The 14,133-nt window shown below is 32.1% G+C and overlaps 2 protein-coding genes across 2 annotated transcripts; one reads left to right on the top strand and one right to left on the bottom strand.

Annotated features, from left to right (window-relative positions):
- Positions 1-2,015: 2,015 nt before the first annotated feature.
- Positions 2,016-7,877, top strand: LOC117103257 (cytochrome P450 2U1-like). Its single transcript, XM_033243822.1, has 4 exons — positions 2,016-2,476; positions 4,065-4,690; positions 5,304-5,628; positions 5,861-7,877. The coding sequence occupies exons 1-4, from the start codon at positions 2,125-2,127 to the stop codon at positions 6,040-6,042; spliced, it is 1,485 nt and encodes a 494-aa protein (XP_033099713.1). The 5' UTR covers positions 2,016-2,124; the 3' UTR covers positions 6,043-7,877.
- Positions 7,878-8,826: 949 nt separating this feature from the next.
- On the bottom strand, positions 8,827-11,255 carry LOC117103265. Its single transcript, XM_033243834.1, has 3 exons — positions 10,872-11,255; positions 10,603-10,642; positions 8,827-10,258 (listed from the first exon to the last, which is right to left on the bottom strand). The coding sequence occupies exons 1-3, from the start codon at positions 11,253-11,255 to the stop codon at positions 10,245-10,247; spliced, it is 438 nt and encodes a 145-aa protein (XP_033099725.1). The 3' UTR covers positions 8,827-10,244.
- Between the last annotated feature and the right edge of the window lie 2,878 nt (positions 11,256-14,133).

Genomic DNA, 14,133 nt, shown 5'->3' with positions numbered 1-14,133 from the left:
AGTATCTACAAATTGGGTTATACTTGTATTAAGTCTGAACAGGCAGATTGTACTCAATTCTCCCTAATCATACCTTTTTTGTGTTGTTTTGATTTTGTTAGTTGTAATGAATTGATTGTTAAAGTATTATTGTGGATGCACCCATGTAATGTGTGCCGCTGTTAAAAAGCGTTTTCCAAATTATTATTATTATTATTATTATTATTATTATTATTATTATTATTATTATTATTATTATTATTATTATTATTATTATTACTATTATTATTATTATTATTATTATTATTATTATTATTATTATTATTATCATTATTATTATTATAGTGCAATGAAAGGAGCAGCATATAGTATACAGTATGATAACGCATAGGCCTATGTGAGTGCAGCTGATAACGCATATGTTCTCCATATATAACGGAGTAAAATATATTACAAAATGACCATGTTAATCACTAAAAATAAGTCAGTACATGACGAATAAAAAATGTATACATCTCTCAGAACATTTTTATTAATGTACAGTATTGTACAGTCAATTTCTACCATATAATTAATTATCAGTAGGCCTCAGCCTATCTATGCTTTAACATTATAAACAAATTTATTATTGACTCTCGACCCCACCCTACCCCCCTTTCTCTTTGGGGTTCATCAATTCATAGAATCCTTTTCAAAAGGGGGAAACCTAAACTTTTAATGACTTAAATGCAATTAAAAACAACTCAAAAATCGGAAAAGCTATTTCCCGCCATCTAGGAATCAACATTTTCCCGACCCCCCTCCCCCTTCTCATGGAAAAAAAATAATTATGCAACTACTCAATTAATTTACGTGTATACACATATTTACTGTAATTAGAATGATTACCTGACCGTTTTTAAGAAATGGGGGGGGGGTAAAACCATGAATTTTCAAGAGCTTTAAAAGTCGGGAAAGCTCATTTTTTGCCATCTAGGAATCAAAATTTTCCCGGGGAGGGGGACCCGGACTCCATTTTTTGGGGGTAGAGGGGTGTTAGGAACAACTTGACGTCCTTTCTAAATTTAAACCCAGATCAGCCCCTGCCCAGGGCTGAGGTAGTATATACCCACCATCTGTGGAAGTCCCACTCTGGGCCCCCCTCTATTTCAAATTCTTGGATCCGCCACTGGTTCAGAATATTAATATCGTATATGGCATTACTTGCAGTATTTGGCCGACTTGGCTTCACAGACTAATTTTCTAATGATAATTGGGCGGATCAAGAGGGGGTGATGTTCGGAGACGGTCTCCAGATCTAATAAGATGGGAAGGGTCAAGACAGAGGACGGTCATTTAATACAGGAGTGCCTTTTTTTAAATTTCTGTATTCATCCTGCAAATAGGCCCTATGACCCGCCCTCAGACTCATAGCCTCGCAAACGGCCGCCGAAGGCGGTCTTTTTGCGAGTATATATACATAAAATAATAAAATTATTAATAGTTTTTTAATATCAGTAATTATTTTTGTGCTACTGGTGAAAATTTAATTATTGACTGTGTAATTAAATTGTGCTAACTTGATATTTTTTCTTACTGCGACACCTTAATCGAACACCAATTATCCTTTCCGACTGACAGGAAAAATTTGGTCCGGCTCTATTAAGGCAACTCTGTCAAATCATATTTCATTAACAGGAGGCGGATTAAGGGATGTCAAAAAGTGGAGGGGAGGGGGCGAAAATGAGGATGATCGAGACAACACTAACCCTAATTGTTGTTTTCTAGAGGCTCCCAAAAATAACCTCTGAAGCGGCCCCGGTCCAAAAGGAGGACCGGTGCCGGCCCACCTCCTCTCAATCCGCCCCTGATTATCGACGATTTTCTTGTTCTACCATCGACGATTCACTTGCTTCATTATCGACGATTCACTTACAGTATTTCATCATCGACGATTTACTTTTTTCATCATCGACGATTTACTTTTTTCATCATCGACGATTCACTGGTTACATCGAATTGTAACGGCGTTCCATAGTTAACGTCCGCATACTGTTATAATCTGTACTCTTGACGAAAGGTATTTTATTTGCTAAGCCTGGTCATTCAGATCAAGTATATAGGCTGAGCGCGATTGTTTGATTGAATCACTGATTTAAGTTCAAAATGGATTCTTTAAATTTCGTGGGTAGCGTTGGTAACTATAGTACACTAATTATCTTTGTAATCGTTTTCTTGTTATTGTTTTTAAGACAGCGAAGCATTGATTTGTTTCCTCCCGGTCCGCCTCCGTTACCTGTGGTCGGTAACCTGTTTTCGTACGGTGAAATTCCTTTCCAAGCAATATCAAAATGGGCAGAGAAATATGGAAAAATATTTACTTTATACCACGGACCATTCCGGAAGTCAATATGGATAAACGATTTGGCACTGGCTAAGGAGCTATTCATTGGGAAGTCTGAAATATTCTCCGAAAGAAAAATGGTTCCATTTTTAGCCCATACAAGTGGTGTTGAAGGTAAGTGGCTTAATTCACCCACCGGATAGATCAAGCCCCTCCCCCTCCCCCTCCCCCCGTCGGAGAGTGCTCGTCGGGCAGTCAGAAAGCTCCCTGACAGGTCAGACAATAAAAAATATAAAAATAGGCCCACACCAACCATATCTGTTACACTACAGTCTGAGATTATGGGACAGATCATGTGCCATTTCCGACCGAGTTTTTTATGTTCTTAAAAAAATCTCATTTGGGGGAACCCCTCTCAAACCCTTCTCCCGGCTCGGGCCTACGACCTCAAATCCCTGTCGGACAGCTTAGTCCCCAGGAAATGAGTCCTCCTAGAGCCGCCACTTATCATGTGATGTCTGGTCAATACGAAGTAGTTGTTCACTGTTTAAGCTTATACAGTGAATCAAGCCCTGAGCTTAGCACTAGCTAGGCGGCTTGATTTGTGCAAAAAATATTTTATTAAACTTTAAAAATCCCAATCATATTAAATTCTTCTTCCAGAACCATGTAACCATGATTATAATCTCCGTTCCTCAAAACAATTCCAAATTCCTAATGTTAAAACAAAAAGATCAAAAAACTTTATTATAAATATTAGCGTTTTCAATAACTGGTAGAACCAAGATTCAGTATACCAGGGAGGAAATAAATTATGTAAATTTCATATCCTAATTTATTTCACCCATGGTGGCAGTGCATAAAACCTTGTTTGGGCCCAATTTTGCAATGTTTTTTATTTTTATTTATTTATTTATTATGCAATTTTTATATAATTGCAAAGTAATAATAATAATTGCAATTGTAATAATAATAATAATAATAAATTGTAATAATTGCCATAGTAATAATAATAATAAATTGTAATAAATGGTTTTACAATTATGATAGAAATTTTAATTGTATTTTTAACTTTGCGATTTTTATTTTTCTTGTGAGAATGTCGCTTTTTTAGGATTTTACTGTTTTTATTATTGATGTATTATTGTACATTTCAAAAATAGAGATTGCACATCGTGTGACAGGGCAAAAAAGTACTATCCCATAGAGGAATAGTATATAAAATAAATTATACAGTCATAGTACTCACTCACTTAACTACAGTAAATACGGCAAAATAAATACATACATAGATGCGTACTATACTTAGGCATACATACATACAATATGGTACATCTAAAAACATACCGTACTATAAAAAACATTATACGCTAATTAGGAATAGGCCTACTTTGCGCATATTTCAACCTCAACAGGTCTGTTTAAATTATGTATTTAACTTATCAAAGCAATCAATCTCCTTCAGTCCACATGTTGTTGAACAAATGCATAGAGTGATATTTCTGAGAATACAATGCTATAATTCATTTCATTATGGGTGGCAACGGGCCGGGTAGCAATAGGCCTGGGTGGCAACAAGCCGGGTGGCAACGGACCGAAGTGGCATGGGTCATGTGGAAAAAGGCCTTGTCAACGGACCGGGTGACAATGGGACAGGTGGCAACGGGCCTAGACACCATAAAAATTATGTTTGTGATTGTCTACATAAATATTACCATAATGGATATAAAATAGCATTTTAATAACTCTTCATTTAATCCAGGAAGTGTTGTATGGGAAAATGGGCCAGCATGGAAAACAAGAAGAAAATGGATGATGAGTGCTTTACGGCATTTTGGAATGGGTAAGAGAAGTATAGAAACTAAATTGAACGTCGAAGCTGACATGCTGTGCCACGAAGCCGCCAAGTACCAGTCGCAGCCGTTTAATCCTCAGCACATAATCAACTGCTCTGTCGCAAATGTTATTTGCTCATTGTGCTTTGGCGAACGTTATGATTATTCTGATCCGGAATTTGTGAGTTTGTTAGATAACCTGATGAAGTATTTTAGACAAACTAATTTACAGAACATTGAAACACATATGCCATTCTTAATTGATTTGCCAATGTTTCGTTACAAAAAGCTGGCTGTCACACAGATACAAGAATTCATTCAAAGACGTATTGCTGAACATCAGTCAAGTTTTCAGCCGAATGTCAATCGCGATTTGATTGACTTGCTTTTGTTGGAGGTTGAAAAGAGTAGGGAGAATGAAGATGGGTACTTTCAGCCAGACACGATGTGGTCCACCATTTTTGCTATTTTTGTAGCTGGAGCTGAGACCACTTCTAGTTCTCTTTCTTGGTTCATACTCTACATGGCAAGATTTCCAAAAATACAGTCAAAGGTCTGTTTTAGATTTCGTTTCTTAACATATCGTCACCATTTTCACAAAGTGAAACAAACTTCAAAAATCATATATTTTTTTTTCTTTGACATTTTGATTATGTACATCAAACTTTACATTTTCATCTAATTTTTAAGAGTGGAACTACACTAATTAGCTAATTAAGTTAATTAGCCGTTGAGGACAAACCAAGAAAAATGGATTTTTCGTTTTCACAAACTTTCATTGGGTTATTAAAAGGTGCGTGTGCGGCGTTGCAATCATTGTGATCACTAGGTAAGGCCTAGCTTGGCTAGGGCTAGATGTAAAAATTAGATTTCCCTAGCTTACCTAGGCATACAGGCACCCTTCTTGCAATATAACTTGGGATAGTGTATATGTATGTCACACTAAACTTAACATCGTTTAATCTAATATTTTACAGGAGAGTACACATAGTTTCATGGTGAGAATGATGTATGCACTTTATAACCGCAAGCAAAAGGCACAATATAAATGCACATACCAGCGCCAGTACCAAAATGGAAACTGTTGACAGACTAGCTGTAATTGACTTGCTTGCTTAATTACTTACTGACCAACTGATTGACTTATATATTTTATTTTCTTGAAGGTGCATGAAGAAATTGATCGAGTGTTAGAGGGTAGAAGACCAACAATGGCAGATAAATCACTTCTACCTTATTTTGAAGCTTCAATTTATGAAAGCCAGCGTCTTGGTAATACAGCACCTACGACACTTCCTCATTCAAATAATGAAGATTTTTATTTAGAAGGCTACAAGATCCCAAAAGGAACAACTATATCCATCAACCAGCACAGGATGCACACGAGCCCAAGATATTGGAATGAACCGACGGAATTCAATCCCTCAAGATTCTTGACCAATGATGGTCAGAAAGTTAAAAAACCAGAATCATTCATGCCTTTCGGAATAGGCGAGTACTTAAATTTTTGTTTGTAATTAATTCAGTTTCTCTTAAAAAAGATAATTGTTCTAGATGATTTTGAAATGTAATTTTATTATGATTTTATATTTAAATTATTTATAATAGTAATTTATACAGTTTAAAACAATATTGGCATTTTTTAAAACTTCATAATGTTTAAAATTGCAACTAAACTTCTGTATATGTAAAACTTGTGTTGTTTTTGTTATAATTGCTATAGGTAGAAGAGCTTGTCCAGGAGAAAGTTTGGCAAAATCTGAGATGTTTGTTTTTATGACAAACTTTATGCAGAGATTTAAAGTTGTGATGCCTGATGACCAAAACCCGCCTTGCCTTGACCCTCATGTAGGGATTACACTTATTCCAAAGCCATATCAAATTTGTACAATTCCAAGGATGTAAGATCAGTGTTTACTTTATTGTATATGTAGTGTCAATAATTTCATTTAAAATTTTTTTTTTTAATATGGAAATTGAAGTAAAATTTGTTGAATTAATCACACGGCAGCTTGTGTTTGAATTAAACTTAGTGAAATTGCACTGTACCTATATGCTAACATGGTATACTATTGAAAAGATCAAATACCTGAATTATTTATCAGAGCAGAAAGTATACAGTATTACAGTAGTTGAAATTGAAACAGATCACAAATCTATTATGTGTGGTTAATTATACACCCTCAATCAATAATAATAACGAATAATAATAAATAATAATAATAATAATAATAATAATAATGATGTTACTAAAACCTACCTTAAGGTGAAATTAGACAATGGGAAATTAGAAAACATGACATTATGGGGAAAATAACATGACTTTTAAGGGGAATATAACACAAAAGATATTTACCTGAAATCTGATTTAGTGAAATAATAATAACAAATAGGCCTAATGATAACAAATAATAATAATAATAATAACGAACACAACGACGATGGGTCGGTAATTGCTTCATCCTTTTTGCTTATTAGTATCGGAAATTTGTTGTGTAGTTTTATTTGGATGTATTACCAGAATGTGTACCAGGTTGTGTCATGTATCCATGGCATTTCGATAATCCGGATATATAGAAGTCCTTTCTTGCCCTTTTGCATAATTATGGTGTTTATCATGTCAGGGTTTTGCAACTTTCAGTATGTTTTTTTATAAAGTTTCTTTTTACTAGATTTTAATATCTATTCATCATCTATTGAATTTTGTACTTGAGTTTGTTACTGTACATCATTTTAAATTTTCTTAGACCCTGTTTATCATGGATCAATTTTACAACACCATGGAACATTATATAGGCAATATTTGAGTCTACTTGAAGGAATAAATTTGTCCAGTCTATTTCATAAAAATCATGAATAGTATTTTGAATCGATTCATCATTAATGATGTATTGATGCATAGTAGGATTTTTTTTGTTGGGTTTATGTGCATTTTGTAAAGACCTTTCAACATAAAAATGATCAGCTGTTTGATTTGGTTTGTAAAAATGTTACCGGCAAGGGTAGCTGATGTATTTGTTATTGGAATAGGATTGAATATAAGATGGAAAAGGAATCGGCCGTAATATTTTCGATGAAAGTTTTAACTTTATTGTTTTTACTATACTTTATAAGGAAAATATTAAAATCTCCAAAAGTAAAATTTTATTTTTAAAAATTTATCCTAAAAAAGAGGTTTCATCATAGTGGATTAAACATTTTCAGCAGAGAGAATTATATTTGTTTTATTTTTACTACTTATTTAAATACAAAAGGCATTAATTGTTTACTTCACAATGTTCTACTTAAGCATCATTTTGTTCGGTAGCAACCCTTCACAAATGTAAATACCAACTCTTCCTCCCATTTTTTTTCTTCTATAGAAGTGGAAATAATATAGACAGGCAGATTAGGACAGTGGGACATTTGGTTTTTGGTGACCCAATAATTTTAAATTTAATTTGTGATCTATTAGGTTTAGAAGCCTTAATTCAACTTTTTTTTAAAATTTATTATTCAAGTTTATTTATATTTTTTTAATTAATGAATGCTTAATACACTATATATAATTTGACTGTTTATATAATTATGACTGGCGACCATTGCTTAAAATTTGATTCTAAGCTTATTTTGGTCTCCTTCCACACAAGTATTCTGTAATGTATTATTAGGCCTATTAGTCTTATTTCTTTTTACTATTTTAGCTTTCTTGTTATGTATGTGAATGTGTATGGAGAAATAAATGAAAGAAACAAAGGAAAGTGTTTTCAGTCCTTCCGAATGTTTATGCTGTTTGTTTCATGTATATCTTTAGAATAATGTTTTAAGTCATCACTGTCAAAGTATTTACATTCATATCAATTTTATTATTTTGTTTTTCTATAATCACTATAGTTTCGGGGATCAAAGTACAAGTCTTTGTGTATATTATTTGACATTTCCTTGTTAATAATATGATCTCTCCAGTGAAGGCTGTCTAAAAAAATTGGATGTCACCTAGACCGTACACCTCCCTGCCTAGAACATATGTAACATTGGTCTTTTGATGTAGGCCAAAACATCCGTCCCATGGACATCGAAAGAGCATAGCAGTACCCAACACTAGCTTCTAATGGTCTTGACACCCAAATCATTTGCAAAATGTTTTTCACAAGTACTAAATCCTATTTTTCCCGAGCCACTGGGGCTCATAGGGCTGGAGCTTATCCCCAGTTTCTGTAGTGTGAAGCGGATGAGAGTTGTACTCCCCCTGGACGGGACACTAGTCCATCGCAGGTTCGTCAAAGCAGTTTGCTGGTACCCATTGATACAGCTGGGTGGACTGAAGCAATGTAGCTAAAGTGCCTTGCCCAAGGACACAAGTGAATATGCACAGCGGAGACTCGAAACCCCGACCTTACGATTGAAAGCCCAAACCTCAACTGCTGTGCCAAACTGCTGCTACTAGCCTATTTGGGACTTACAAAATATTCAGTACGATAACAAGTATCAGTCCCATAAATTAATAGGATTATCCATAATCGCTCAAAGGTTTTTATAGAATTTAAAAATGATTATAGCCAAAACTGTGTCATATTCTTTATAAGTTTCACATATCAAAATAATAGTCGAACAATACGGTTAGATTCACAAAAATATATATTTATTATAAATACTGTGTTAGAGAACATTCATATTGTACATATATATATATATATTGAGACACTATTATTGGATGTGATTATTATTTTTTCAATAAAATTATGAATAAAAAGTAACTACTTATTATTAGGTTCTATATAAATATGAAAATTTGTCATCGATCTTGCTAAAACAGGTATTATAATCACATTTTTTAAATTTTCCTTAAATGTAGAAACAACACTTTAGTAAGAACGTAACTGAAACGAAAAGTTAATTATAACAACGAAATTATACTAAATGTTACCAATGCACAGAACCTACGAGGCATTTCAGCCTTCCATTAACCGAACAATTGGATATTGAGAACATTATTTTATTGTATTCTACCCCAAGCTATGTCCTTTTCCGTGTAATGGGCTTTAATATGGAATTATAATACTAAAGTTCAGGAGTGGATCCAGAGATGTCCGAAAAAGGGGATGGGCGAGCGAAAGGGAACCGAAAGTGTGGCTGATCGAGATAACACTACTTGGGGGTTTTCAAGACACCCCAAAAAAGCCTATGAGGTGTTTTGGGCGATCAACTATTTTTCTTTCTTTTTTCTCCCTTTTTTTGGACTTCCCCCTCCTAAATCCACTCCTGAAGATGATGCAGGTGTACCAGAAGAAAACTCGAATGAGAAATAATAACAACATTCATTTCTTATGCTTTATTGAGTATCAACATTATTATATTAAAATAATTTATTGCTAATTTAGAATAAGGTTATTAGTCACATAGAAAATATAACTTTTAATTAATCAAATACTAATACCATATATAATGAATAAATTATGTTTTCAAACAATATATGGACAATTGTTTTAATTATTTTTAAATTATTAATAATAACATTAATTTTTACTGTATAACATTCATTTCTTATTTATTGAGTATCAACATTATTATATTAAAATAATTTATTGCTAATTTAGCATCAAGGGTTATTAGTCACATAGAAAATATAACTTTCACTTAATCAAATACTAATACCATATATAATGAGTAAATTATGTTTTCAAACAATAACATGGACAATTGTTTTAATAATTTTTTTTCCCAATGAAAAACTGACTTAATATTATGTAAAGGGGTATGTTGGCAAGAGCAAGTACCAAGCTGTAATAGACACAAAAAGAATAAAATTAGTGAAGGAAAGAGAAAATGAAACGGCAATGGTGTTACACCAAATCTAATAAAATTCAAAAGATAGTTTTAAAGAAACAGAGGAATCAATTATTTTTTAAAGAACGATTTAACGCATTTGCATTAATAACATGCACATAAAATACTTTAAGTTCTGTACTACTTTCAGTATTCAATTAAATATGGATGGATAGGATACCAGTACAATTAATTTACGGACGTTATAATTAGGATGGATGTTAGGTGTAAAACGTTATTTTGGCTATCGTTTCAGCTTCATTCTGATACCGTATGTGATCCTGCTGCTTTCCATTTTACGCTCATTTCATCATACCTGTAAAAGCAAAACAATATCAAGAACAAAGGTATAATAATAATAATAATAATAAGATTTATTTATTTGAGTACATATTAACAAAATATGTATTAATATTTGAAGAAGCAGATTTCAATTTTGACATTTTCATTGTTTTTATTCTGTACATTTATATAGGACAATATTTATTTAATAGGCCAACTATAAAACATGAGTTCGTGTCTGTGATTTTCAGCAGTCTTAAATTAATGTGATTTTCAAAGATAATTAGCATCGAAATATATTTCAATAGCGTTAAGATATCTAGGAATATAACTGAGCACACAATAGGACCTATAATAAAATATGGCCAATGAACTTACTGAAGTTGTTGTAATACATTCTATCACGATTAGCCAGATTCTGAAAATGATTAAAAGATTATTAGAATGATTGGATATGTCTTGTCAGCTTTCATAAAACTTTTCAATTACAGGACAGAAATAGTCCTATGTAAAACTAAATCAGGTCAAAGGTTTTTTATCAGTGAAAGGTCGTTGATGAAGTCGCATTAGTTTGTATGTAGGCATAAAGTATTAATTCGAACACAAATAACTGTCAAAGCTTAAGTCGCTATAAAGATAATATTTACCTCAAGTTCATTTCCTGTCACAATATATGGCCTTGAAAAATGACCATTATGTTTGAACCTGCCACCAAGATTTTCAGGTGTTACATTTTTATCATAATACATATGGCCGAAACGTGGTGATAGATTTGTATTATCATATACATTCTCCTCTAAATACTTGGGTCTCTTCAGTATCACCTCTTGCTGGTACATTGCATTTTGCTGCCTTCCACTACAAACTACACAGCAACAGCAGATCAGAGTTATAATCAGCAAAACACCACCAAGACTACCAAGGACAATACCAACAATAATCCATGTTCCTAGCTTCTTTTTATCACACGTTTCTCCTCTGTAATCTTCAGTGCACCTATTATAAAATTTAAGATATAATATACAAGACATGGTGCTTAAAGCAGCACAAATTGTGTCCATATATTCTTGGATCCGGAATCAATGAGGGAAACAAGAGCTATTGTAGCTCAAAATAAATCCTATTATTAAATTTAAAAAATTTAAACTGAAAAACATTAAATATGACAATTTATGTATCAAATAGAAAAAAAATATAAACGAATAATTATGTTCAAATTTGAATAATTTAAAACACAAAAACTTCTTATTTTACACGCGTAATAGTTATATAGTGGCGATGTGGAGAAGGTATTTTACTACTGTTTTGTACAAGTATACACATGTCCTTATTAATTCCATAGGCCTAAGTTTATTCTCAGTTTTCTAGATTTTATTTTTTGTAGTAAATTTTTCTTTATATTTCTTTTTGTTTTGATATTCATATTTAGAAAAAATTAGACAAAGATAATTATGAAACTGAGCCTATGTCCCTTGGATTCAATAAATCACTGTTTTAACAACACATTCATGAATTTAATAAACGTTGACCTGTTATATATAATATACAGTATATATATATATATATACACATACATATATGTGCATACCTATACATACATATACACATATATATACGTATATACATATATAGATATACATAAACATACACATATACACATAAATATATATATACATACATATAAATATATATATATATAAACATATAAATATATATATATGCATATATACATATAAATATATACATATAAATACATACATATATGCATATATATATACATACGTATATATACATATATATATATATATATACACACATATACATATACACATACATATATACATATACACATATATATACATACATACATATACACATACATAGATATACATATATTACATACATATATATATATATATATATATACATACATACATACATACATATATACATACATACATACACATACATATATACATACATACATATATACACACACACACAATACATGCATGCATACACACATATTAATCATATACATCGTATTAATGCTGTGTTGGAGCGTATAATTGCCTATTGTTGCTAACGAAACAAAGTTAAAGCATGGGACGCCCGCTTGCGAACGCAGTTGGATGAAACTTGACGCGTTGGTAACACAGGGATCATCGCACACGGCTACTGTCAATAGGAGCACTAGGAACAAAAATAATGTTTTCATTCCAATGGTTTTTACAAAAAATAAATTGTAATACACTGAAACCAAATAAATAAATAATAGAATTCTGAAATATAGAAGGACATGATGTAAATCTTATCAAACATAGCTCATCAATGAGAGTTCCTTATTATAGTTGTATGGAAAAAAGTGTTCTCTGGTGGAAATCGAAACCGCAATCTCTCTCTATCTCGGGGAGCGCCATACCGTTTAGATCACAGAGGCCCATACGATATCATGTAGTCCCTCTCCCTTCATACAACTTGAGGGCTCACGCATAATGGAGCCAAATTTTAAGCCACGTAAACTATGTTGTATGTCTTTGTAGAATATCGAAAAGTCCACTGATTAATCTCAGATAAGAAAGTATAATACATACTCCAAGTATTGAAATGCATGATGGCGTGCATTTCATTACTTGTAGTATGTATTATACTTTCTTATTTGTAGAATATGGTCCCGTATTTATGTGTTGTTTGCTTGAGTACATTGGTGGCTGATGAGTCTAATGTCTTTAAAATGTCTTCAACATATGGGGCACTGGACTCAGTTGCTTATAGGTAGCAGCTTATAGGTGCAGTTGGTAAATCATAGGAAATAACATTTTGATGTATATACTTGCGTTCTCTCTTTATTACTCTTGGAAAGATGCATTCTGCCATATTTGCATAATTTATACTCAACACATCGGATGTAACAGTACGTTTTTTAGATTTTGATATTACAGATTAAATATCAGTGATCATCAAATAAGACACAAATAGGCCTAGGATACTCCAAGTATCGAAATGCACGCCATCGTGTTGGGATTCAATATTTTGACGTTAATTTTGTCATCATCATCATTGTAGATTAAATTCATCAAATAGGCCTATGTATGCAGATTTAGCAATACAATAACAAAGTATAAACTATACATTTGTGTGTGGTGCTTCATCTTACACTTGCCTGACATCACAAGTGTCACAGATTCTTCAAAAAATATTAAATATCTATCTAAATGATCACATTATGAGCACTATTATTGAATTTCTTGAAATAAAAATATAAATCTTTATTACCGCTTCGATTATCAACAAAGCGAGCTCCTGATACGCATTTGATGTAGGGTCGTCATAATCGGCTGTGAAAGTAGCTGCATCAGAGCCTATTTCAGCAATTGTGAATCCACCAGTGATTTGTCTCACAACTGAAGTTGTTAATGAAACATTAAAGAAATAAAATTATGACACATTTTAACTACCGTTTTAACTACTAGATATTATAAGTATAGCCACAAATTGGAAGGATTTTCAAAAAGTAAATCTATAATTATAATTATATAATTATTTTCAGTTAAATATTTTATACAAAATTCAAGAAGTTGTATTTCTCTGCATTCTATTGTGATAAAAAAAATGATTATCATTGTTGTAGGTAGAGGGTAAACTCATCTTTTCTTTTTGACGATACATGGTAATATATGTACGACGATTTAACATATTTACCATTTCATCAAAATGATGTACCATAAATATTACTGTATAGTTTTCTAGATTTCAATGAGATAAGCCTAAAGTTGATTTAAAAAGTTGTATTTTTCTTCGCATGCTATTGTGATAAAAAGAAAATGATTATCATCGTTGTAGATTAAATTCATCATTTCTGTTTCACTATATATATATATATATATATATATATATATATGTATATAT

The sequence above is a fragment of the Anneissia japonica genome, unplaced genomic scaffold (genome assembly GCF_011630105.1).
Source record: "Anneissia japonica isolate Jap-2015-1 unplaced genomic scaffold, ASM1163010v1 scaffold2207_len539183_cov196, whole genome shotgun sequence".
In the NCBI taxonomy this organism is placed as follows: Eukaryota; Metazoa; Echinodermata; class Crinoidea; order Comatulida; family Comatulidae; genus Anneissia; species Anneissia japonica.
The sequence above is the reverse complement of the archived record's forward strand: the minus strand, read 5'-3'. Positions and strand labels throughout refer to the sequence as shown.